Source organism: Equus quagga, chromosome 2 (genome assembly GCF_021613505.1).
Source record: "Equus quagga isolate Etosha38 chromosome 2, UCLA_HA_Equagga_1.0, whole genome shotgun sequence".
NCBI lineage: Eukaryota > Metazoa > Chordata > Mammalia > Perissodactyla > Equidae > Equus > Equus quagga.
Genome location: NC_060268.1, coordinates 125,093,064 through 125,120,823, shown reverse-complemented (window position 1 = coordinate 125,120,823; position 27,760 = coordinate 125,093,064). Strand labels below are relative to the sequence as shown.

Below are 27,760 nucleotides of genomic sequence, written 5' to 3'. Positions count from 1 at the left end.
GACCAGATGATATATATATAACATTTATAAAACAATCAACCCCAAAACATCAGAATACACATCTTTTTCAAATGTACATAGAACATTTACCAAAACAGACCAAATTCTGGAACCAAAAAACAGGTATAAATGCATTTAAAAGAACTAGAATCATATAGAGTATGTTATCTGACCAAAATAATTAAATTAGAAATCAGTAACAAAAAGAGATCTGGAAAATCCCCAAATGTAGGAAAGTAAACAACATACTTGTAAATAATATATGGGTCAAATAAGAAATCATCAGGCTTACGATGCATGTGAACCTACAATTATCTTAAAACAAAAAGCTGAATTAAAACGCTAAAAAAAAAATCACAAGGGAAATAAGAAAATATTTTGAACTAAATGAAAATGAAAGTACACATATTAAGTTTGAGGGGATACAGTTAAAGTAATGTGTAGAGGATAATTAACACCTCTAAGCGCTTCTAGAAAAGAAAAGTCTCATATCAATGATGTAAGCTGCTACCTTAAGAAGCCAAAAACATGAAGAGGAAATTAAACTCACAGCTATGCATAAGAAATGCAATAATAAAAATAAAAGCAGAAATCAATGAAATAGAAAATGGACAACAGAGAAAAATCAATGGAACCAAAAGCTGCTTTTTTTCCTAAAGGACCAATATGACTGATAAACCTCTAGTTAGACAGATCAGGAATAAAACAGAAAAGGCACAAATTATCAAAATCAGCAATGCAATAGGGGATATCACTACAGAATTTACAGACATTAAAAAAATAATATCATAAGCACCTTTATTCCAATAAAATTCAAAAACTTAAGTTGAAATGCACAAATTCCTTGAAAGACACATAATACCAAAGCACCCTCAAGAAGAAGTAGGAAATCTAAATAGTCCTAATTTGACTAAAGAAATTGAATTCATAATATAAAACTTTCTCAGAAAACTTCAAATCAAGGTGGCTTCACTGGCAAATTCTACTAAACATTTGAGGAAGAAATAATACCTACACAAACCTACACAAACTCAGAAAATAAAGAAGGGAACACTTCCCAACTCATTTTACTCATGAGGTTTTGAATCAGATGGTCAGTATTACCCTAATATAAAAACCAGATGAAGACATCACAAGAAAACTAAAACCAACACTTGTCAAGAACATAGACATAAAACTCCTTAACAAGCTCTAGTAAGTCAAATCTAGTATCACATAAAATGATAATATATCAAAACCAAGCAAGGTTATCTAAGGACCAAGAATGGTTTAATATTAAAAAACCAATTAATGTAATAAAGCACATTTACACTTTGAAGAAAAAAATACATAAATCTTATACATATTGAAAAAGTATTTGACAAAGTTTAACAGTCATGATTTTTTTAAAAATTATAAGCAAACTAGGAACAGAATGGAATTGCCTCAAACAGATAGAGGGCATCTGTGAAAAACCTACAGCTTAGATCAAACTTAATAAAAGACTGAATACTTTCCCCCTATGATCAAGAACAAGGAAAGAATGTCCCCTCTCACCTTTTTTATTCAACACTATATTGGAGGTCCTAGCCAATGTAATAAAGCAAGAAAAAGAAATAACTGGCACACATATCAGAATGGAAGAAATAAAATCATCTTTATTCACAGATGAAATGATTATATACATAGAAAGTCTAAGGAAACTACAAAAGAATTTGTTATGGGCTGAACTGTGTGCCCCCAAAATTCCTATGTCAAAGTCCTAACCCCCACTAACTCAGAATGTGACTGAATTGCACACAGGGTCTTTAAAGAAAGAGGTCAAATAGGTGGGCCCTAATACAGTATGACTGGTATCCTTATAAAAAGAGAAGACTAGGACACAGACACACACATAGGGAAGACCATGTGATGATACTTGAAGAAGACAGCTATCTACAAGCCAAGGAGAGAGGCCTTAGAAGAAACCAAGCCTGTTAATACCTACATCTTGAACTTCTAGTCTCCAGAATTGTGAGAATATAAATTTTTATTGTTTAAGCCACCCAGTCTGTGGTACTTTGTTATAGCAGCCCTGGCAAACTAATACACAATTACTAGGACTAATAAGTGAATTAAGCAAGGTCACGGGATAAAAGATCAATAAACAAAAGTCAACTATATTTCTATAAAGTAACAATGCACAAGTGAAAGCTGAAATCAAAAGATACAATCCCCAAACAAGAAAAACTTAGGGCAATTTTAATACAAGCAGGATACAATTAGAAAATGAAATATTAAAAAGCAGTTTCATTTACAACAACATCAAAAAACAAACAAAAAACAAAACCAAAAAACAAAAATAAAATTTAACAAGCTATATGAGCACCCTGTATACAGAAAACTATAAGACATTATCAAGAGAAATTAGGGGTCAGCCCTGTGGCCGAGTGGTTAAGTTCATGTGCTCTGCTTTGGCGGCCCAGAGTTTTGCTAGTTCGAATCCTGGGCGCAGAGATGGCACCGCTCATTGAGCCATGCTGAGGCAGCATCCCACATGGCACAACTAAAAGGACCCACAACTAAAAATACACAACTATGTACCGGGGGGCTTTGGAGAGAAAAAGGAAAAATAAAATCTTTAAAAAAAAAAGAAATTAAAGAAGATCTAAACAACAAATATATACTAAGTTTATAGACTAGAGGACTCAATACTGTCAACATGTTAATTCTCTCCAAACTGATCTACAGGTTCAACACAATTCTAATCAAATATCTCAGCAGGCATTTTTGTATCAATTAACAAGATAAATTCTAAAATTTATATGGAAATACAAAAGACTATGAATAGACAAAACAATCTTGAAAAAGAAGAAAGTTGGAGAACTTACACCATCTGTCAGATGACGACTTATAAAGCTATAGTAACCAAGACTGGAGAGTGTTGGTGCAAGAACAGACATATAGACAGAGGCACAGGACAGAGTTCAGAAATAGATCCAGACATATAAGGTCATTTGATTTCTGACAAAGGTATCAGGATCATTCAATGGGAAAAGGATAACCTTTTCAACAAACAGTGCTTGAACAACTAGACATCTATTTGGGAAAAAATGAATCTCAATCCTTACCTCTCACCATACATAAATATTAACTCAAAATGAAGCGTTGACCTAAACATGAAAGCTATAATATTAAACATAGTTTTATAGTATGTAGTAGAATACTTTGACATCTTGGAGTAGCCAGAGATTTTTAGAGACAACACAAAAAGCATACACCACAAAAAAATTGGACTCCATCAAATTAAAAATTCCTGCTTTTTAAAAAACACTAAGAGGGGCTGGCCTGGTGTCATAGTGATTAAGTTCACACACTCCACTTCAGGGGTCCAGGTTTGCCTGTTTGGATCCCGGGCACATACCGAGCACTGCTCATCAATCCATACTGAGGCAGCGTCCCACATAGAAAAACTAGAAGAACCTGCAACTAGGATATACAACTATGTATTGAGGAGCTTTGGAGAAGAAAAGAAAAACACACTAAGAAAACGAAAGGAAAAACCACAGACTGGGAAAAAATAGACGTATCTGATAAAGGACATGTTTCTACAACATATAAGAACTCTTGCAATTTATTAGTAAGAAATAAACACAACACTTAAAAATAGGCAAACGTGTACAATTAAAAATGGTTAAAATGGTAAATTTTATGCTACGTACTTTACCACAAGAAAAAAATAAAGAGAAAAGTTAAAGCCCCAGCACCACCACCAAGAATGGACAAAAGATTTGAATAGACACCTCATAAAGGCACATACACAAATAGCCAGAAAGCACATGAAAAGATGCTCAGCAGGATTAGCCATCAGGAAAACATATATTAAAACCACAAGATACCACAGCATGCCCACCAGAGAGGCCAAAATCAAAGTGAGACAGACACCACCAAATGTTGGCAAGAATGTGGAGCAACCTAAGCTGTCATACGTTATTTGCAGTTGGAGAAGCACAACCACTTTGGGAATAGTTCTGACAGTTTCCTATAAAACTAAACATATGTCTGCACTTGATCCATCAGTTATACTCCTAAGTATTTGCCCTAGAGGAATAAAAACACATACTTAACACAAAGATTTCTGCACAAATGATTATAATAGCTTTATTTATAATAGCCAAAGACTAGAAATCACCCAAACATCCATCAACAGTTGAATGGATAAACAAATTTTGGTACATTTTGCAAAGGAACACTACTCAGCAACAAAAAGACATGAACTACTGAAACACACACTAACACGAATGACTCTCAAAAATACTATGCTAAACAAAAAAAAAAGCCACACAGATGACTATATACTGTATAATTCCATTTGTATAAAATTCCAGTAAGGAGAAATCTAATAGTAACAGGCAGCAGACAAGTGATTGCCTGGAATCGCTGGCAGGAGATGAGATGGCAGGAACAGGGAGTGACTGCAAAGAGGTATGAGGGAACTTTCTGGGGTGGTAGAAACATTCTATATCTTGTTTGTGACGGTTGTTACACTGCTGTATATGTTTGTCAAAACTCATCAAAGCATACTCTTAAAACGGGTGCATTACATTATACGTAAGTTATAACTGAACAAAGTTGATTTTTAAAATAAAATGGAAAAACCCTATCAAAAATTTAAAGTTTACATTCCCTTAACCCACAAATTCTACTTCAAAGAATTTATCCCCAAATGTATCTCAAAGAAACCATCAGCCAATGACATACAGATGCATGTACAAAAATGTCCATTACAGCATTATTTAAGAGATATAATTTCCTTTACTGTTCCATCAATAGAGGATTGATTAAATAAGTTAGAGTACATTCATAGAACAGAATACTTCACAGCAATTAAAAACAGTAATTAGATTTATATGTATTGACCTGAAATATGTTGTTAAATCAAAAAGCTAGTTACAAAACAGTATGTATAACATTTTATTTTAATAAATGTATATAACAAATATACATGTAAATTCAAAAAATTTATAAGCCAACTTTATACAAAGAGCTGTCACCTTTTCCCTATATGCAAGTGAATGTTGACACCATTCCTATTTTAGAGATGAAGAAATTCTATCAGAGATCTCAAATGAGCTTCAGAGAAATCAAAACAAGACTGAATGCCACAGTCTTTCAGGAAAACAACTGCTATCTCAATGAACAGGTATATGTTCTTCAAGGTTCACAGAAGGGAACTCGCCTAAGTTGGGGTAATAAATTCAGAGCACTACTGGAAAATGCTCACAGGCTTCTACAGCCATCTGCCTACCGTTGTGACATCAGAATGAAATTCACTAAAAATTTCTTCCATATAACAGGTAGATAATGGTCCCTTACTTATTTACTCTTTTATGCTACGCCTATCTCCCTGCTGTTATCAGGACCTGATTTAAAAGCAGGAAGAAGGCAATATCAGTATGGAGTCTCCCTGAAAGCAGGAAGGAAGTACTTGGGACTGATTAAGGCCAGCATGACATTCATAGCAGCCAATCTCACTCCAGCAGTTAAAGTAATCATTCCAATATTTGTTCCCTGTCAGGCCATGTCAGGAGCCAAAAGAAAAGTGAGAAAACATACAGAGAGAGAGAGAGAAAAAAAAAGGCTGATTTATTACAATCTGCTTGTCCCATACCAGGTGTTTGTAACATTTCAAAAATTAAATAATCACTGAGCTTCAATAAGTTGGTATTTACAAGGTAAAATAACTTCAAAACTTACCAGCCCCCCACCCAAAAAAAATTTACCAGCCCCCCACCCAAAAAAAATTTACCAGCCCATATTGAACAGTCAGTGTTCCAGATCTTCTTCTACCCCACCCTCCACCCTCCAATCCCACTGAGAATGAAATCAGCTTGCTACAAAATGTTAAGGGGAAAAAAGATATTCTGATGGTTTACTAACAATAATGAGTAATATTCCGATAGTTAACTCATTTTATATATTTTATTTATATAGTATTTGAGTATCTGACTTACAGATGTGATGTTCAAGCACATAAATGCCAAGTTATAATGTCAATTAAAAATGGGTTATACAGGGGCCATCCTGGTGGCCGAGTGGTTAAGTTTGCATACTCTGTTTTGGCAGCCCAGGGTTTTGCTGGTTCAGATCCTGGGCACGGACCTAGCACTGTTCCTCAAGCCATGCTGAGGCGGCGTCCCACATAGCAGAACTAGAAGGACCCACAACTAGAATATACAACTATGTACCGGGGAGCTTTGGGGAGAAGAAGGAAAATAAAAATAATAATAATAGAAATGGGTTATACAATTCTATACTATCTACTCATATTTGCCCAGTCTGAATCTACTCACCTTCAGAGCCTCCTTCTTAAATAGTCAATTTTAGCAATTCTTACCCCCTGTCCCACAAAAGTACTTGGATTCTGATAAACATATGGCAAGCAATAGGACATACTGGAGTATACGAGGAAGCCATTTGGTGTAAAACTAATTCGGCCTGACCTTCTTTTTCCAAAAGGGCTGACCACTGAGCATGCATTGTGTATTTGCTTTAAGCGTATACTGTGTCCCAAAGACAAGAATAAATGCCCTTAAGATACAGGTGCAACTTCCCCTACCCTGGCATTTCCTTAAGGATGAGCATCTCTCCCTAGGCTAGTGAGTGACTGCTGTCCTCACCCTGTCACCACCCAGCTGGAGACAACAGACCTCCTACCTGCTGTGTGAATCACTGTGCTGACAGGGTAATCTCATGACTGTTGTAAAAGGGACATTCCAATCACATGTGATACATGCTCTTTGAGGGTATACAACCACTCTGTACAACTCACTTCTTTGGTGCCCTTCCTTCCTTGGGAAAGGAAGGCCCTGGGCTAGTCCTCAGATCTGGCTCATAATAAACTCACCCCAATTTTGATTTACAGTTCGTTTATAGATTATTTGCGTTGACAATTCTAATACTTTTATATCTTCATATCTTATCGTCATACTCTAACACCTACGACCCAGCTTGAGTAATATGGACAGGACAGGAAAAAGGAAAAGGGAAGAGAAAAAGAGGAAGGATCTTGTAAAACTTTCCACCCAAATCATTTTCACTGACTTTGCCCACAACTATCAAAGACAGCCCTTATCTACTCTTAATACTCCAAGTAATACTAATAACTTTAACCTAACCAGCCATAAAAATAGCAGGAGTAGCAGCTACCACTTACTAAATGCTTATTATGTATCAAGCACCATACTGAGTACTTTACGTTATCTCATTTAATCCTCCCTGCAACTCTACAGAGCAAGCTGTAAAGATCTGGAGATGCTCACCTGCCCAAGTCTACAGGGATCAGGGAACCCAGAATCAGACCTAGGTCCATCTATGTCAAGAGCCAAAGATATTAACCACTGTTACATTTTATTCCACATACTTTTATTCCTCTTTACTACAAGACTGAGAAAAAACAGCATGGACATCTATATGCAAAAACAAGAACTCTGAGGGGCCGGCCCCATGGCTGAGCAGTTAAGTTCGTGTGCTCTGCTTCGGTGGCCCAGGGTTTCACTGGTTCAGATCCTAGGTGGGGACACAGCAGTGCTCATCAGGCCACGGTGAGGTGGCGTCCCACATGCTACAACCAGAAGGACCCACAACTAACAATATACAACTATGTACTGGGGGGATTTGGGGAGAAAAAGCAGAAACAAAAAGAAGATTGGCAACAGTTGTTAGCTCAGGTGCCAATCTTTAAAAAAAAAAAAGAACTCTGACCCAAATTTCACACTTTATACAAAATTAACTGGATCATAAATCTAAATATAAAAAAGCAGAACTGGGGCTGGCCCCATGGCCGAGTGGTTAAGTTCATGCGCTCCACTGCAGGCAGCCCAGTGTTTCATTGGTTCGAATCCTGGGCGCGGACACGGCACTGCTCATCAAACCATGCTGAGGCAGCGTCCCCCATGCCACAACTAGAAGGACCCACAATGAAGAATATCCAACTATGTACTGGGGGGCTTTGGGGAGAAAAAGGAAAAAAATAAAACCTTTAAAAAAAGAAAAAAAAGGCAGAACTATAAAAATTCTAAGAGATGGCCAGCCCCACTGGCCTAGTGGTCAAGTTCAGCATGTTCCACTTTGGCAGCCTGGGTTCGCTTCTCGGATGCAGACCTACACCACTCTGTTAGCAACCGTGCTGTGCTGTCAGCCCACATATTAAAAAATAAAGGAAGATTGGCATGGATGTTAGCTCAGGTCGAATCTTCCTCAGCAAAAAAAAAGAATAATTCTAAGAGAAAATCTTTGTAACTTGGGGTTAGGCAAAGAATTCTTAGATACAACATCAAAAGTACAATCTGTAGGGGCTGGCCCCGTGGCCCAGTGGTTAAGTTCGCGCGCTCTGCTGCAGGCGGCCCAGTGTTTCGTTGGTTCGAATCCTGGGCACGGACATGGCACTGCTCATCAGACCACGCTGAGGCAGCGTCCCACATGCCACAACTAGAAGAACCCACAACGAAGAATACACAACTATGTACCGGGGGGCTTTGGGGAGAAAAAGCAAAAAAAAAAAAAAAAAGTACAATCTGTAGAACAAAAATTAATAAATTGGACTTCAAAAATTTAAAACCAGGGCTGGCCCCGTGGCCGAGTGGTTAAGTTCGTGCGCTCTGCTGCAGGCAGCCCAGTGTTTCGTTGGTTCGAATCCTGGGCACGGACATGGCACCGCTCATCAAGCCATGCTGAGGCAGTGTCCCACATGCCACAACTAGAAGGACCCACAGTGAAGAATATACAACTATGTACTGGGGAGCTTTGGGGAGAAAAAGGAAAAAAATAAACTCTTTAAAAAAAAAATCAAAATACCTTTAAAAAAAAAAATTAAAACCTTTGCTCTGCAAGAGACATTGACAAGAGAATAAGACGACAACCTGGGAGAAAACATTTACAAATCACATATTCTTGAAAGGACTTGTTATATATTAAAGAACTCTCAAAGCTCAACAGTAAGAAAACAATCAATTTTTAAATGGACAAAAGATGTGGACACCTCACCAAAGAAGATATAAGGATGGCAAAAAAAAACACACATGAAGATGTTGATCAACATTAGCCATTAGAGAACTGAAAATTAAAACCAGAATAAGATATCACTACACACCTATTAGAGTGGCTAAAATAAAAATGCCAACAACACCAAATGCTGGCAAGGATGCAGAGCAACTGGAATTCTCTTATGTTTCTGGTGGAAATGTAAAATGGTACAGGCACTCTGAAAAACAGTTTGGCAGTTTCTTATAAAGTTAATATACACCCACCACATATTTCACCAATCCCACCAGTGGGTTTTTACTTTAAAGAGATGGAAATTAGGTTCACATAAAATTTAACATGCACACCTTTATAGCAATTCTACTCATAATTGCCCCAAACTGGAAACAACCCAAATGTCCTCCAACAGGTGGATGGATAAACAAACTCTGGTGCGTGTATATACTGGAATACTATTCAGCAATAAAAAGAAACGACTGATGCACACAACAAAGGCATTATGCTGAGTGAAAAAAGTCAGTCTCAAAAGGTTACATACTGTTGATTCCATTTATATGACATTCTCAGAAAGACTAAACTAGTCGAGAAGAGATCAGTGATTGCCAGCGGTTGGGGTAGGAAAGAGATAACTATAGAGGGACAGCATGGGGGAGTTTCTTGAGTGGTAGAATTGTTCTGCATTCTGATTGTGGTAAGTGTTTACACAAGTCTACATGTGTTAAAATTCAGAGAATGTACACCCAAAAAAGTTCATTTTACTGTACAATAATTTTTAAGGTAAAATAAAAAATTTTTAATTCTCCTGGGGATAACTGGTTAACTAAATAGCACTTTAAAAAAAAAGTTACAAGGGCTAGCCCAGAGGCATAGTGGTTAAGTTCACAAACTCCACTTCAGTGGCCCAGGGTTGGATGGTTCAGATCCCAGGCATGGACCTATGCACTGCTTATCAAGCCATGCCATGACAGGTATCCCACATATAAAATAGAGGAAGATAGGCACAAATGTTAGCTAAGGGCCAATCTTCCTCAGCAAAAGGAGGAGGATTGGACGTGGATGTTAGCTCAAGGCTAATCTTCCTCAAAAAATAAATAAGTAAAATAAAGTTACAGTCCAAAATTACAGAATGTTATAAACCTTTATGATTTCAAAAAAATAATGTGAGAAATTAAAAAACAGACTATAGAGGGAAGAAAATCATCCTATTATAAATAAAAATAAAATACCTGATAATTTAGTATTATAAATTAGAGGAAAATTGAGAATAATTTACTGGATGGCACTGTGGAAACTCGTTAACAATTTGGAAACTATACAGTTATTTGCCAATCTTACCATGTAAACCAAACAAATTCTGAAATAACTGAACCATTAAAAAAAAAGTTAGTCTCACCACTGACTGTGCATATATCAAAATACACTCCAAATAAACTAAAAAGTTAAATGTAAATTATGAAGTAGTATTGATCATCTTAATATATACGAAGCTTTACAAATAAATTAAAAAATAAGCACTCAGAGAAAAATCAGCCAAGACATGAAGAAACAAGAGTTAAAGATATGAAAAAGTCTTAGCACACCGATAATCAAATAAATGAGCAGTAAAGCAATGAGCTAGATTTTTTTGTCACTTGAATTACAAAAAAACTTAAAAGGATAACATCCAATATTGGCAAGGGTAGGAAGAGAAACTTAAAGAAACATATAATTTGGATGGCAGGAAGAGGACATGAACGTCATGGTGGAGTGAGCTTGCCCGGGACTCTCTCCCCTCCAACACACCACAAAAAGGAGCAACAATATTCCAACGAAAAATATCCTAATAGCACAGGAATCCTCAGAGACCCACAGCAGCCAAACAGGGGAGGGTGGAGAGGCTGGAGCCTCCCTCGGAGGAGCTGGAACGGGGTAAGAGAGATCTTCACTCCCTCCCCTAAAGTCTGGGATCGCTGCCATGGGAGGCTCCATAAGGGAGGGAGTTGGGGAGGGGCCTCACGTCCACAGGATCACCCAGGACTCCCACAGCCTTGCAGCCCAGACGGAAGCCCTCTAACGGGGGAAAGCTTTCACGTGGGGTGACCTCAGCAAGCCAAGACCCCAGGAGAGCAGGCAGCGAGAGTTGATGTGGAAACTGGGTCTGCGAGCAAGGGAAAGTACCCCTCCCCCCCACAACCTGTGCTGTGCAGGCCACCTCGGCTGAAGGCAGAGGGCTCAGAATACGTGGCTCTTGACCCCCATCTAGTGGTGACGGGCTGTAACTGCAACCGAATAATAGCACTATGGGCAAAAACCGTTCTAGCATCAAACAATTCACAAAAACTCAAGACCAGAGGGAAAACAAGCACCCAGAATTATTCCCTGAGGACACAGAAATAAGTAAATGAAACGACAGTGAATTCAGAATAGCTATAGTCAAAAAACTCAATGAGGTAAAGGAAAATATAGAGAAACAAGTCAACGAGTTCTGGAGTTACTTCACAAAAGAGACTGAAACTATAAAGAAGAATCAATCAGAAATACTAGAGATGAAAAATACAATGGAAGAAATAAAACATAATACAGAATCCCTGAATGCCCATGTGGATGCCATAGAGGAGCAAATCAGCGTAATCAAAATAGGCTGAATGGCTCCAGATAGAGGAAAAGAGAGAATTAAGAACAAAAAGGAATGAAGAAAATCTCTGAGAAATAGCCGACTCAATGAGGAAATGCAATGTAAGAATAACTGGTATCCCCAAGGGTGACGAAAAGGAGAATGGAGCAGAAAGTGCGCTCAAAGGAATAATAGCAGAGAACCTCCCAAATCTAGAGAATGAAAGAGAAATATGTGTGCAGGAAGCTTTCAGGTCTCCTAGATATCTCAATGTAAAAAGACCAACTGCAAGGCATATAGTAGTAAAACTGGCAAAAGTGAATGAAAAAGAAAGAATACTCAGGGCAGCAAGGCAGAAGAAAATAACCTACAAAGGAACCCCTATCAGACTTTCAGCGGATTTCTCTGCAGAAACCTTACAAGCTAGGAGAGATTGGAATGACACAGTCAAAACTTTAAAAGATAACAATCTTCAGCCAAGATACTCTATCCAGCAAAAACATCCTTCAGATATGAGAGCGAAATTAAATCTTTCCCAAACAAAAACTAAGGGACTTCATAGCCACGAGACCCTCCCCATACAAGAAATCCTCAAGAAGGCCCTCATACCTGAAACAAGAAAAAAAGGGAGAAAGGGGTCACAAAACACAGAGTAAGGAGACAAATAGATAGAATCAGAGTAGGATAGCAAATATATAATTATAGCATTAGGATAAAGGGAAGGAAAACACCAAAAACAAAGACAATCTTATCACTGCAACCACAAACTCACAACACAAGTTGGAATAAGAGATGACAATAACTTAGGAGGGGAGGAGGAAAGGGACTGAATCAGTTTAGGCTAAGGAAATAAGAGGCCACCAGAAAATGGACTATGTTATAAATGAGATTCTGAATACAAGCTTCAGGGTAGCCACTAACCTTAAAAACGGAACAGAGACACAAAAAATAAGTAATGAAATAAGAAACAGGAGATGTCAATGGGTAGGCAAAAACACACAGGACAAGAAACAAAGGTAATAAAGGAAAACCAGAAAATGAGTGACAGAATGACAGCATTAAGCCCTCATGCATCAATAATCACCCTCAATGTAAACGGATTGAACTCTCCAATAAAAAGACACAGAGTGGCAAGATGGATTAAAGACCAAGATCCAACAATCTGTTGCCTCCAGGAAACACACCTCAGCTCCAACAACAAACACAGGCTCAGAGTGAAGGGGTGGAAGACGGTAATCCAAGCTAATGGCAAACAAAACAAAGCAGGTGTCACAATACTTATATCAGACAAAATAGAGTTCAAGAAAAGGCAGGTAAAGAGAGACATAGAGGGTCAGTATAAAATGATCAAAGGAACACTACATCAGGAAGAAATAACACCTATAAATATCTATGCATTCAACACAGGAGCACCACAGTTCAAAAGGTAACTATTAAAAAACGCAAAAGAAGATACTAAAAATAACACAATACTAGTAGGGGACCTCAACACCCCACTCACATCATTGGATAGATCATCCAGACAGAATATCAACAAGGAAACGGTGGAATTAAATGAAAAGCTAAAACAGTTGGACTTAATAGACATATATAGAATACTCCATCCAAAACAGCAGAATACACATTCTTCTCAAGCGCACATGGAACATTGTCAAGGATAGACCATATGTTGGAAAACAAGGCAAGCCTCTATAAATTTAAAAAAATTGAAATAATAACAAGCATCTTCTCCCATCATAATGCTATAAAGCTAGAAATTAATTACAAGAAAAAAGCTGAGAAAGGGACAAAGATGTGGAGACTAAACAATATGCTATTGAACAAGCAATAGATCACTGAAGAAAATAAAGAAGAAACCAAAAAATATCTGGAGACAAATGAAAATGATAACATGTCATACCAACTCCTATGGGATGCAGCAAAAGCTGTATTAAGAGAGAAATTCATCGCGTTACAAGCAACATTAACAAACAAGAAAAATTCTAAATAAGCAACCTCAAATTATGCCTAACTGAATTAGAGAAAGAAGAACAAAGCCCAAAGTCAGTAGAAGGAGAGAAATAATAAAAATCAGAGCAGAAATAAATGCTATTGAAACAAAAAAGGCAGCAGAAAGGATCAATGAAACAAAGAGCTGGTTCTTTGAGAAGATAAACAAAATTGACAAACCCCTGGCCAGACTTACAAAGAAAAAAAGAAAGAAAGCTCAAATCAACAAAATCAGAAATGAAAGAGGAGAAATAACAGACTCCACAGAAACACAACAGATTATAAGAGAATACTACGAAAAACTATATGCTGGGGCTGGCCCCGTGGCCGAGTGGTTAAGTTCGCGCACTCCGCTGCAGGTGGCCCAGTGTTTCGTCGGTTCGAATCCTGGGCAAGGACATGGCACCGCTCATCGAGTCATGCTGAGGCGGCATACCACATGCCACAACTAGAAGGACCCACAACTAAGAATATACAACTATGTACCGGGGGGCTTTGGGGAGAAAAAGGAAAAAATCAAATCTTTAAAAAAAAAAAAAGAAAAACTATATGCCAACAAAATGGATAACCTAGAAGAAATGGATAAATTCTTAGACTCTTACAATCTCCCAAAGCTAAATCAAGAAGAAGCAGACAGTCTGAACAGACCAATCACAAGGAAGGAGATTGAAACAGCAATCAAAAGCATCCCAAAGAATAAAACTCCAGGACCAGACAGCTTTCCTGGGGAATTCTACCAAACTTTCAAAAAGGATTTAATACTTATCCTTTTCAAGCTATTCCAAAAAATTAGGGAAGATGGAACACTTCTGAACACATTCTACGAGGCCAACATCATGCTGATACCAAAGCCTGACGAGGACAGCACAAAAAAGGAGAACGACAGGCCAATATCGCTGATGAACATAGATGCAAAAATCCTCAACAAAATTTTGGCAACCCAAATTCAGCAATATATCAAAAGGATCATACATCATGATCAAGTGGGACTCATACCAGGGACACAGGGATGATTCAACATCTGCAAATCAATCAACATAATACACCACATCAACAAATTGAGGAATAAAAACCACATGATCATCTCAATAGATGCAGAGAAAGCATTTGACAAGATCCAACAGCATTTATGATAAAAACTCTGAACAAAATGGGGACAGAAGGAAATTACCTCAACATAATAAAGGCCACATATGACAAACCCACAGCAAAGGCCACATATGACAAACCCACAGCCAACATCATACTCAATGGGCAAAAGCTGAGTGCCATCCCCATGAAAACAGGAATGAGACAAGGATGCCCTCTATCACCACTCTTATTCAACATACTACTGGAGGTTTTGGCCAGAGAAATTAGGCAAGAGAAAGGAATAAAAGGAATCCAAATAGGGAGGGAAGAAGTGAAACTCTCGCTATTTGCAGATGACATGATCTCATATATAGAAAACCCCAAAGAATCCATTGGAAAACTTTTAGAAATAATCAACAACCACAGCAAAATTGCAAGATATAAGATCAACTTACATAAATCAGTAGCATTGCTATACTCTCATAACGAACTAAGAGAAAAAGAACTCAAAAACACAATACCATTCACGATTGCAACAACAAGAATAAAATACCTCAGGGTGAATTTAACTAAGGAAGTGAAGGACCTACACAACGAAAACTACAAGGCTTTCCTGAAAGAAATGGATGAGGACATAAAAAGATGGAAAGACATTCTATGTACATAAATCAGAAGAATAAACATAGTTAAAATTTCCATACTACCTAAAGCAATCTACAGATTGAACGCAATCCCAATCAGAATCCCAATGACATTCTTTACAGAAATAGAACAAAGAATCCTAAAATTCATATGAGGCAACAAAAGACCCCAAATTGCCAAAGCAATCCTGAGAAAAATGAACACAGCTGGAGGCATCACAATGCCTAACTTCAAAACATACTACAAAGCTACAGTAATCAAAACAGCATGGTACTGGTACAAAAAGAGGTACACAGATCAATGGAACTGAATTAGAAGCCCAGAAATAAAACCACACATCTATGGACAGCTAATCTTCAACAAAGGAGCTGAGGGCATACAATGGAGAAAAGAAAGTCTTTTCAACAAATGCTGCTGGGAAAACTGGAAAGCCACATGTAAAAGAATGAAAACCAATCATTCTTTTTCACCATTCACAAAAATAAACTCTAAATGGATCAAAGACCTAAAGGTAAGACCTGAAACCATAAGACTTCTAGAGGAAAATGTAGGCAGTACACTCTTTGACATCAGTATTAAAAGGATCTTTTCAGACACCATGTCTTCTCAGACAAGGGAAACAATAGAAAGAATAAACAAATGGGACTTCATCAGACCAAAGAGCTTCTTCAAGGCAAAGGAAAACAGGATTGAAACAAAAAACTCACTAATTGGGAAAAAACATTTCCAAGGCATATATCTGACAAAGGGTTAATCTCCATAATATATAAAGAACTCACACAACTCAACAACAAAAAAGCAAACCACCCGATCAAAAAATGGGCAGGAGACATGAACAGACATTTCTCCAAAGAAGATATACGGATGGCCAATAGGCACATGGAAAGATGTTCACCATCACTGATCATCAGGGAAATGCAAATCAAAACAACACTAAGATATCACCTTACACCATTACAATGGCAAAAATAACCAAGACAAAAAGTAACAAGTGTTGGAGAGGTTGTGGAGGAAAAGGATGCCTCATACACTGGTGGTGGAAGTGCAAACTGGTGCAGGACTATGGAAAACAGTATGCAGATTTCTCAAAAAATTAAAAATAGAACTACCATATGACCCAGCTATCCCATTACTGGGTATCTATCCAAAGAACTTGAAGTCGGCAATTCCAAAAGTCCCATGCACCCCTATGTTCATCACAGCATTATTTACAATAGCCAAGGCATGGAAGCAACCTAAGTGCCCATCAATTGACGACTAGATAAAGAAGATATGGTATATATATACAATGGAATATTACTCAGCCATAAAAAAGAATAAAATCGTCCCATTCACAACAACATGGATGGACCCTGAGGGAATTATGTTAAGTGAAATAAGCCAGATAGAGAAAGACAATCTCTGTATGACTCCACTCATATGAGGAATTTAAACATGTGGACAAAGAGAACAAATTAGTGGCTACCAGGGGGAAAAGGGGGTGGGCACAAAGGGTGAAGGGGTGCACCTACAACACGACTGACAAACAATAATGTACAACTGAAATTTCACAAGACTGTAAACTATCATAAACTAAATTTTAAAAAAAAACCTATAGTTTGGATTATATGTTATAACATTTCCTGAAGGTACTTTGGATATATATATCAAAAACCTCAAACACACACGTACTCTTACTTCCAAGAACTTACTGAGTAAGAAACTAATTATAGTGCAAAAAAACATATGTAGAAGAATATTCATAACATCATTAATTATAATAATGAAAACATAGAAATGACAAAAAAGATTAAAAAATTATACATCCACATAATTGAATAGTAAGTAGCCATTAAAAATTAAGTCATTGGAAGACATGAACAGACATTTCTTCAAAGAAGATATGCAGATGGCCAATAAGCACATGAAAAGATGTTCATCATCGCTGATCATCAGGGAAATGCAAATCAAACCTACACTAAGATATCACCTTACACCCATTAGAATGACAAAAATATCTAAAACTAATAGTAACAAATGTTGGAGAGGTTGTGGAGAAAATGGAACCCTCATACACTGCTGGTGGGAATGCAAACTGGTGAAGCCACTATGGAAAGCAGTATGGAGATTCCTCAAAAAATTAAAAATAGAACTACCATATGACCCGGCTATCCCACTCCTGGGTATCTACCCAAAGAACTTGAAGTCAGCAATTCCAAAAGTCCCATGCACCCCAATGTTCATTGCAGCACTATTTACAATACCCAAGACGTGGAAGCAACCTAAGTGCCCATCAACAGATGATTGGATAAAGAAGATGTGGTATATATATACAATGGAATATTACTCAGCCGTAAAAAAGAACAAAATCGTCCCATTTGCAACAACATGGATGGACCTTGAGGGAATTATGCTAAGTGAAATAAGCCAGATAGAGAAGGACAATCTGTGTATGACTCCACTCATATGAGGAATTTAAACATGTGGACTAAGAGAAGAGATTAGTGGCTACTAGGGGAAAGGTGGGGTGGGGGGTGGGCACAAAGGGTGAAGGGGTGCACCTACAGCACAACTGACAAACAATAATGTGCAACGGAAATTTCACAAGATTGTAACTTACCATTATCTCAATAAAAAATTTTTTAAAAAATTAAGTCATCTGAACAGTTAATGAAATCAGACTATGTTATTTTAGTCATCACTGCTCTAATTTCCTTCCTGGCCTCCAAAGCAAAGGTAAAAGACTTCGGTTTTTGTTCAATGACAAAACTATGATCATGGTATAATGCTAAATTTCAAAGAAAGCAGGATATAAAACCATATACAAGTCATATTTTATTTTTTAAATGTATGTGTGTGTACACACACACACACAAATAAGCCACATTATCATCTCTCAGTGGTGAGATGATGGGTGACTTTTTATTAATCTTTTCTATATTTTCTAAATTTTCTATAATGCACATATATCACTTTCATAAACCTTGTTAAAAATCACTAAGTATTTCTTTAAATCACCTAAAATTATAGCCAAAAGGAGTTTTAAAATTTGTTTTCTAATGAAGATTATCTGGTATTATCCTAGTCACAAGCATTTCACTGTTACATAAGTATGACAATTCTGTATGCAAATTTGTCTTTTAGTTACTAACCCCAAGTAAGCCATGACTACCCAGAGGCAGCAGATCTACAGATAATGGCATCTCATTAACACTGCCACCTGCAAGGTGCAGAATAGTGTGTATATTAGAATGATCCTTTTATGTCTCGAAACTTTTAAAGAATATTTCAGTAATATATAGAGACTTATGTCAATTCAGAATTAAAAGACACCATCACAAATGACTACCTATTTTGGTGGGAGAAGAGATTTGTATCTACTGTTTGAATTATGAACCATTTTTGTACTCTTCATTTTTCTCTTTAACTTTTTGTTTTGCTTGCTGCTTACCATGGAGCATTTCTCTAGTACCTCTTCCTGGAATTTCAGGAATCGCTCCTGAACCTCAACTTCATTGAGGAAAAAGGCAAGGAAGTGAGTGAAGGGCTGCTTTCTTCTAAAAGTGAGCAAAAGAACATCAATCCGAGTTCGGGCTGAAATTACTCCACTTCGATGCTGGCCAGTGATTACTGCAAGCAAAAAAAAAAAAAAAAGAGTTAACAAGCTCAAGGATCATCAAGTGCTTGTAAGATAGGGACCTCTTAACACTATCACCTCCGGAGAGCTAAAACAGTCCTGAACGTGTACATAATTCTAAATAAGGGACAGTACCAAGGGTAAGAAAGTGATAAATTCAATCTAAGCAGAATAAGATCGAAAAACAGAATATCCTTAAGACCAGCTGATGAAGCAGAAAAACTAGTTCAAAAGCTACAAAGCAAACCTTCATACCTTGCTGGGGTAGGAATGTAAAATGGTGCAGCTGCTATGGAAAAGTCTGAGAGCTCCTTAAAGAGTTAAAAAGAGAATTATCATATGACCCAACAATTCCACTCCTAGATGGAAACCCAAAAGAAATAAAAACAGGGGCCGGCCCCATGGCCAAGAGGTTAAGTTCGTGCACTCCGCCTTGGCTGCCCACGGTTTCGCCGGTTCAAATCCTGGACGCGGACATGGCACCACTCATCAAGTCACGCTGAGGCAGCATCCCACATGCCACAACTAGAAGGACTCACAACCAAAAATACACAACTATGTACCAGGGCGCTTTGGGGAGAAAAAGGAGAAACAAAATCTTAAAAATAAATAAATAAATAAATAAAAAGAAATAAAAACAGGTGTTCAAAAAAACTTGTACACAAATGCTCATAGCAGCTCCAGTCACAACACCAAAAGGTGGGAACAACACACATGTCCATCAACTGATAAACAGATAAAATATAGTATCTCCATACAATGGAATTCTATTCAGCCAAAAAAAGGAATGAAATACTGATACATGCAAAAAATACAGATGAATCTTGAAAACATTATGCTAAGGGAAAGATGCCAGACACAAAAAGCCACATGCTGTATGTTTCCATTTATAGGAAATATCCAGAACTGGCAAATTCACAGAGACAGAAAGCAGATTAGTGGCAGCCAAGGGCTAGGGGTAGGGAGGAACGAGGAGCAACTGCTCAATGGGTACATGGTTTCCTTTTAAGGTGATAAAAATGTTCTGTTATAAGCCAATATGACCTCAATAAAGTAATTTTTAAAAAATGTTCTGGAACTAGATAGTAGTGATGGTTGTACAACATTGTAAATGTACTAAATGCCACTGAATTCAACACTTCAAAATGGTCAAAATGGTGAATTTTATGTTGTGTATATTTTACCACAATAAAAGAAAAAGAACACATAGAAATTCAAATAGCAATAAAAATTAAAAGCAAAAAAATGGAATTTTGTGTCATGTGAATTTTAGCTTAATTTAAAAAAATCTTGTGGCTGAAGTTATTAGTGATTCACTATAGTAAAAGAGCAAAGGCAAGTCTACTACAATGTATACAATCCTATCCTGCAGGTAGGAAAAGAGAAACAAAGTAAAAACGTTCATCTATGTCTACATTGTAGGTATGGATACCACATCCATGTTTTGGTATAATTTGGCCTTCTTTGATCTGAACTGTCTTTATGTATATATAAATGACAGTAGGGGGAAAAAGCCACAAAGCATAGACCACTGTTTCCAAAAAGAAAACCATTTACGGATTACACAATCTCTGTTTTAAGTAGAGATTAAACTTCTAGGTTCCAGAACTGGCAGGGTTTGGCTCAAAACAGAGACTAAGGAAAGGTGCTAAAGATGTGAACAATGAACAAAACTGGCGCTTCACAGACTATTTATTAAAGAGTAAAGGACAGACTTCTGAATATGCTATAAAATATTGAAGTATTAAGTGTAATAGCAGTAAAATGTGCTATATACTTTCAAGACCACAAAGCTTGTGCCCTCCAGGCAACTGCAGAAGTTAAAGAAATACTTCCATTTATTTGTCCTAATACTTTCCATTAAAGCACTTGATATTTTCCCTAAGAACAACCTTTCTATTTCTTAATAAGAATCAAGGTATCATACCCATTTTGTTGTAGAGAAACGATGGAAATTTCTAGGAAAAGAAGTAAATTGTGAATGAATTAATTAACAGAAAGCCTGAGAACTGTTTGCCTTTTGCCTAAGTAAACAGGTGACATAAATAATAACCTAAAAATGTAAGAAATAGAGATATGATGTTTTCTAATGACATTATTTATATTATCAGATAGAATACTTTAAGAATCCAAAAGACTCAAAGGCCCAGTGAAGGGAAGTATCCATAGCAGGCACTCAAGTACTATGCTAGAGAAGTACTGATACAGGAGGGTTCAAAGGCAAACTGGGACAAAATTAAAGGAAAGCAGAAATTATAATTATCTCTGCCAAGGATCAAAAACATGATAAGAAACTAAAAGAAAAAGGGGTAGAGGCAAGGGAAGCTTAAAACTCATATTTATGTTTTATATCTGTAAAAGTTTGGTACAAAATGTTAAATCTGTTCTTTCTCATTCATAGGTGGTTTGGTAGAGAATAAGACTAATAAGATGTTTTCATTTTTGTAACACAGAAAACTGAAAAGGGCACATGAAAGGTGCTCAGATAGAAGGATTTCCACAAAAGATTCAAAGCTGATTAAACAATGACTAAACAGCAAATATGATGAGTTTAGAAATATTCTACAACTACAAATACCTGAGACCAGAATTTACGTGGCATGGGTCTAAGGACTATAACAAGGAATATGTAGGAAGAATATAATTAAAGGCATTGATGTTAAACTTTAAAAAACCAATTCCCTAACTACAATGATGATATTATTATTTTTTTTATTGAGTTAATGATAGGTTACAATCTTGTGAAATTTCAGTTGTACCTAAATGTTTGTCATTCGTGTTGTAGGTGCACCACTTCACCCTTTCTGCCCACCCCCCACCCCACCTTTCCCCTGGTAGCCACTAAACTGTTCTCTTAGTCCACATTCTTAAATTCCTCATATGAGTGGAGTCACACACAGATTATCCTTCTCTAGCTGGCTTATTTCACTTAGCATAATTCCCTCAAGATCCATCCATGTTATTGCAAATGGAATGATTTTGTTCTGTTTTACAGCTGAGAAGTATTCCATCGTATATATGTACCACATCTTCTTTATCCATTCGTCTGTTGATGGGCACTTAGGTTGCTTCCATGTCTTGGCTATTGTAAATAATGCTGCAATGAACATTGGGGTACCTAGGACTTTTGGAATTGCTAACTTCAAGCACTTTGGATAGATACCCAGTAGTGGGATGGCTGGATTGTATGGTAGTTCTGTTTTTAATTTTTTGAGGAATCTCCATACTGTTTTCCATAGTGGCTTCACCAGTTTGCATTCCCACCAGCAGTGTATGAGGGTTCCTTTTCCTCCACAACCTCTCCAACATTTGTTACTATTAGTTTTAGATATTTTTGTCATTCTAATGGGTGTAAGATGATATCTTAGTGTAGGTTTGATTTGCATTTCCCTGATGATCAGCGATGATGAGCATCTTTTCATGTGCCTATTGGCCATCCGTACATCTACAATGACGATATTATTTTAAAAGCATCTTCTTCTATCCCTTTACCTAAGACTCAAAACAGACTAGACCAGGTCCTTGACTAGAGGACAAATCAAAACCTACTAGATCAGGCCGGTGCGGTGGCACAGCGGTCAAGTTCACACGTTCCACTTCAGCAGCCCGAGTCTTGCTGGTTTGGGTCCCGGGTGCGCACATGGCATCGCTTGGCAAGCCATGCTGTGGGAGGCGTCCCACATATAAAGTACAGGAAGATGGGCAGGGATGTTAGCTCAGGGCCAGGCTTCCTCAGCAAAAAGAGGAGGATTGGCAGCAGATGTTAGCTCAGGGCTAATCTTCCTCAAAAAAAAAAAAAAAAAATCTACTAGATCACTTCCTTCTCTAGTCTGTCTAATTTAGGAGAGGCAAAAGAAAATGAATAAATGACAGCAAATACCACACCAATGCAACTGCAGTCTTGATTTCACATCACAACTGAATTTACTCTAACCAATAAATTTGATTTTCCTATATCCTTTCTTCCCTACAAGACCAATAAGCCGGTTTATTCTCTTGTTTTTCAATTAAATTAGTTCCAATAAATTCCTACTTTTAACGATTAGACACACTCGTTTTTCACACTGAAATATTTGTACTTTCTAAGTCAAAATGGAATTTACAACCTGCTTACCCTTTTCTGGATAAACTTTGGAATGACTCTAGCATCTTAAAATGGCTAAGGTCTCCACATTTATACCATGTTATAATTTTTACTGCAATAAAAATTTTTATGTTACTATCTGGATAGAAAACATGGGGAAGATATTCAACTGTTAATAGTGATTATGTCTGAGATTCATATTACAAGAGACTTCCCTTTATACTTTATATAATTTCTGCAAGCTTTCATTTTTTGAAACATGTATTAATTTTACAATCAGAAAAAACTAGATAAAGAAATAACCTTTAATACAATCATAAAATTACTTCAACTTGAACTTAAGGAAAGACCCAAGTTTTTGTATCTGTAATTCTAATGAACTGAATTTTTTTTTTTTTCCCTTTTTCTTCCCAAAGCCCCCCAGTACATAGTTCTTCGTTGTGGGTCCTTCTAGTTGTGGCATGTGGGACGCTGCCTCAGTGTGGCTTGATGAGCAGTGCCATGTCCGCACCCAGGATTTGAACCAAGAAAACACTGGGCCGCCTGCAGTGGAGCATGCGAACTTAACCACTTGGCCATGGGGCCAGCCCCAGAATATTTAGTTTAATGAAAATCTTTTAAAAATGTCATCAAAGTTCGTATGCTAGAGTTTGCTGAAGCTATCAAAGGGCTGGGGAAAACTCTAACACTTTGCTGTCCAATATAGGAGCTCACATGCAGCTAGTTAAATTCAAAGTAAAATGAATTAGAACTAAACAGAATTGAAAGTTCAGTTCCTCAGCACACTAGACACATTTCGAGTCTTCACAGTCACACATGGCTAGTGGCTCCTGTACTGGATGGTGCAGATATGGAACATTCCCATCATGACAGCACTGCTCTAAAGTCAACTGCTACTTATCTGTCACAGTGATTATTCTCACACAGGGCAAAAGGAGAAGAGAACTTGTAATTTTTTTCTCCAAAAACTTAATACAATCTATGGGTGTTCATGGAAAATGAATTATTGCAAGCTGCTGCACTTATTTGACTTTGAAAAAGCCCTATCGTTTCAGAGTAGGTTTTTAAAAATTTTATCCCTATAGTGCCCCTCATTCAAAGCCATGTTACAACACAAGTCTGTGCCCCTGGCTCACACCAATGCTTGGGACAATCACTTTCTAACTTGTATTTATATTGATATACTATTTTTTCTCACCTGAGCAGTTATTCGAAACAGGTTACTTTAATCATTACTCTCAGAATTTTCTTTCCAGTCTACAAAGCAAGCTAAGAACAAGAGAACATTTATGGAAAGGGCTGAACTTTATTTCAAATTTGCTGATCTCATTGATTTTCTCTAATTCTAACTTGAAACAATTCACCAACTCCAATTCAAGCTACTAACGCATAAAAGAAATCTCCTAATACTCATTGAGATCTGGAAGCTTTATTCCATCAGTGCATAGTAAAGCATAAAATGAAGGCCCAGGTACTCAAGACAAGATTGTACAACTACATCTTCCCTCATTTGGGAGGTTGATACTGATATATCACAAAAAGGCCAATAGCTATAGAAGCCCATAAAGATGGGGGCGGCCAAGTGGCACAGAGGTTAAGTGTGCACATTCCGCTTCGGTGGCCCAGGGTTCGCCGGTTCAGATCCCGGGTGCAGATATGGCACCACTTAGCAAGCCATGCCGTGGTAGGCATCCCACAAATAAAGTAGAGGAAGATGGGCACGGATGTTAGCTCAGGGCCAGCCTTCCTCAGCAAAAAGAGGATTGGCAGCAGATGTCAGCTCAGAACTAATCTTGCTCAAAAAAAAAAAATGTATATATATATATATATATAGCCACTCGACACCTAAGATGGGTCACATTATTCCATACACATGCAAAAGTGCTTGCAGTTACCACTTATGTTTACTGAGTCTTACCAATTTCTCCTTCTTGTCCAGGCTTAGGAATGCTAATAGAAGTTTTGGTCTCCACTTCTAGTTTCTTCCTAGTGTCCCCTCTCTTTCCAACTATATGCCTATAATATAAAGAAAAAATAATTAATGGAAGGATATTAAGTCAATCTGTAACAGAATAAAGAATTCCATCATGTTTAAATCAAATGTAGGGGGCTGGCCCCATGGTCAAGTGGCTGAGTTCGCATACTCCGCTTCAGTGGCCTAGGGTTTTGCCAGTTCAGATCCTGGGTGCGGACACGGCACTGCTTATCAGGCCATGTTGAGGCGGTGTCCTACATGCCACAACTAGAGGGACCCACCACTAAAATATACAACTATGTAGGGCAGGGGAGTTTAGGGAGAAAAAGCAAAAAAAAAGATTGGCAACAGTTGTTAGCTTAGGTGCCAATCTTTAAAATAAATAAAATGTGGCCAGAGATACTCACTTACAGAAAGTACTTCAGTAAAAGCTCAATTTTTGTGGAGGAAATTATAAGACATACAGCTTTACAGAACATGCTGCATTACACTAACTGGCAAAATGATGCCCGACAGCTAATTCAATGTATAGATAGAGTAACTACGCCCAATACCAGTTTGCCTCTCAAAATTAAATTCAAAATCTGGGTCTCCAGTTCAGTGAAAGGAAAGCTGGTATAGTCTCAAAGGGCACTGCCAACAACCAATGGGTCTAGAGTGTGAGGGGGGAAACCCTTGTCCTTTGGAGAGCAAATCATCTAGATTATGAGTTCATCCTAAAGGAATTATCACTGATTAATAGATAAGAGTAAAAAGCTTAGCAAAGAGCAGGGTCATCCATTCAGGATAGATTCAAAAGCACAGCAAGTAAACAGGTAACCCTCAGGCTGAATTCAGCACATAGAAATGTTTTACTTGGAAGATTTCACCTAAAAATTGAGAAAATTCACCTAAAAATACAGATTTCTAGGTTATTTAAAAAATTAGAAGATCTGACAACTCATGGCTACAATAGGCTGGAGCCTACTCTTGTCTTTAAAAACAGAACATGAGAGCCAGCCCCAGTGGCTTAAGTGGTTAAGTTTGGAGCGCTCCACTTTGATGATGGGTTTGGCTCCTGGGCACAGACCTACACCACTCATCTGTGAGTGGCCATGCTGTGGCAGCAGCTCACATACAAAAGGGGGAAGATTGGCAACAGATGTTAGCTCAGGGTGACTCTTCCTCAGCAAAAAATAAATGAAATAAAAATGGAACATGAGCTCACCACAATCCCCATCAGTCCCTACTGTCTTTCATCTGCTCCATTTCAATCATCTATTGACTCATTTACACTATGTGCCTAGACGTCCTAAGTATAAATAATTCTGACAATCCAAGGTTATCTTCTGGAACCCACAGTAATTAGATGTGTAAGTAAATGAGACTACTGGATCCCAGGAGAGAAGTTTCAGAGTCTAAAAAGCACTAATAGATCATCACAGGACTATAAAGTTATGAGAATAAACTTCCCCATCATCAACAGTATTTCAGCTTCTATGATTTCAATTACAGTACCCAATAGCACGGGTGACTACGTCTAAAATTGTGCGTTTGGGGGCCAGAACGGTGGCACAGCAGTTAATTCCCATGTTTCGCTTCGGCGGCCCAGGGTTCGGTAGTTTAGATCCTGGGTGCAGACTTATGTACCACTTGTCAAGCAATGCTGTTGCAGGCATCCCACATAGAAAGGAGAGGAAGATGGGCATGGATGTTAGCTCAGGGCCAGTCTTCCTCAGCAAAAAAGAGGAGGATTGGGGCAGATGTTAGCTCAGGGCTAACTTCCCCCAAAAAATAAAAAATAAAATAAAATAAAATCGTGCATTTGTTTTTACATGGGATAACTAAGTCTGATTATTTCCATTAAGATCTATTGCAGTAAGCCAGTTTTTAAATAAACAAGATGTTTAGAAGAGAATTGGAATGCCACAATTTCCATGTGGTTTTCCTCTGTGTTGGGCTAGAGATTCTATTGCACCAACTCTGTCAGGCCTCTATCTTTCCAGGCCTTATCAGCAAAGGGTGCTTTCAACCAGCCTCCTGGTAGCATGTAGCTAGTGGACAAGCCTATCACAAAAAGTAGTGGGCTCAAAGTCTCATTAATAGTCTAGGCACCTTAGAAAAGGAAGTGGTTGAGGTTAAAGAGTCTTTAGAATCACACAAACCTTGGGAAAGTCATTTAACCACTCTAAGTCTATTTTCTCACATATAAATGGAGTGAATAATAACTAAGCATCATAAAGTTGTTGTAAGGATTAAATGCGATCATATATAAAAGGGCTTCCCAGTGACTGGCACATAGCTCAGTGCAGTCCATGCTATCTTTATTAAGCTCATATTGGCATCCTTCCAGTTAAGAGTAAGGCAGACTCAAAAAACGTGGGAAGTCTAAAACATCCACTACAATAATACAGATACACAGTGAAAGGGTGACTTCTTTTATTGAATATATAAGTGGAAATTCTTACCAGATCCAAGTGGTTCTTAATCTTGGCTACACACCGGAATCCCCCAGGGGCCTTCAAAAACTAATGATGCCTGGGTCCAGCTCCAGAGATTCTAATTTACTAGTCTGGGGTGCACCCAGGTAAGGGGAGTTTTAAAAGCCTCCCAGGTGATTCTAACATGTACCTGAAGTTGGGAACCACAGCATTAGATCTAGTTCATGGACAGGTGTTACCACCATTAGGCTCTGTAAATTAGTTTGGTCAAATAATTTCTTCCTTGATCCAAATAAGCCTACAGAAATGATTCATAAGAAATAAATCTTCCTAGTAAATACTGTCTGTTAATTAGAATTGAGCAGAACCA

General features: G+C 37.6%; 1 protein-coding gene across 4 annotated transcripts in view; it reads right to left on the bottom strand.

Annotated features, from left to right (window-relative positions):
- ASCC1 (activating signal cointegrator 1 complex subunit 1) overlaps positions 1 to 27,760 on the bottom strand; it is a 113,223-nt gene that overhangs the window by 80,154 nt on the left and 5,309 nt on the right. For all 4 annotated transcript variants that reach the window (XM_046653641.1, XM_046653643.1, XM_046653644.1 and 1 more), the window contains exons 4-5: positions 24,914 to 25,011; positions 18,726 to 18,904 (exon numbers count right to left, since the gene is read on the bottom strand). In XM_046653641.1, the coding sequence (XP_046509597.1) occupies positions 18,726 to 18,904; positions 24,914 to 25,011 (277 nt within the window). The remainder of the gene's footprint in view (positions 1 to 18,725; positions 18,905 to 24,913; positions 25,012 to 27,760) is intronic.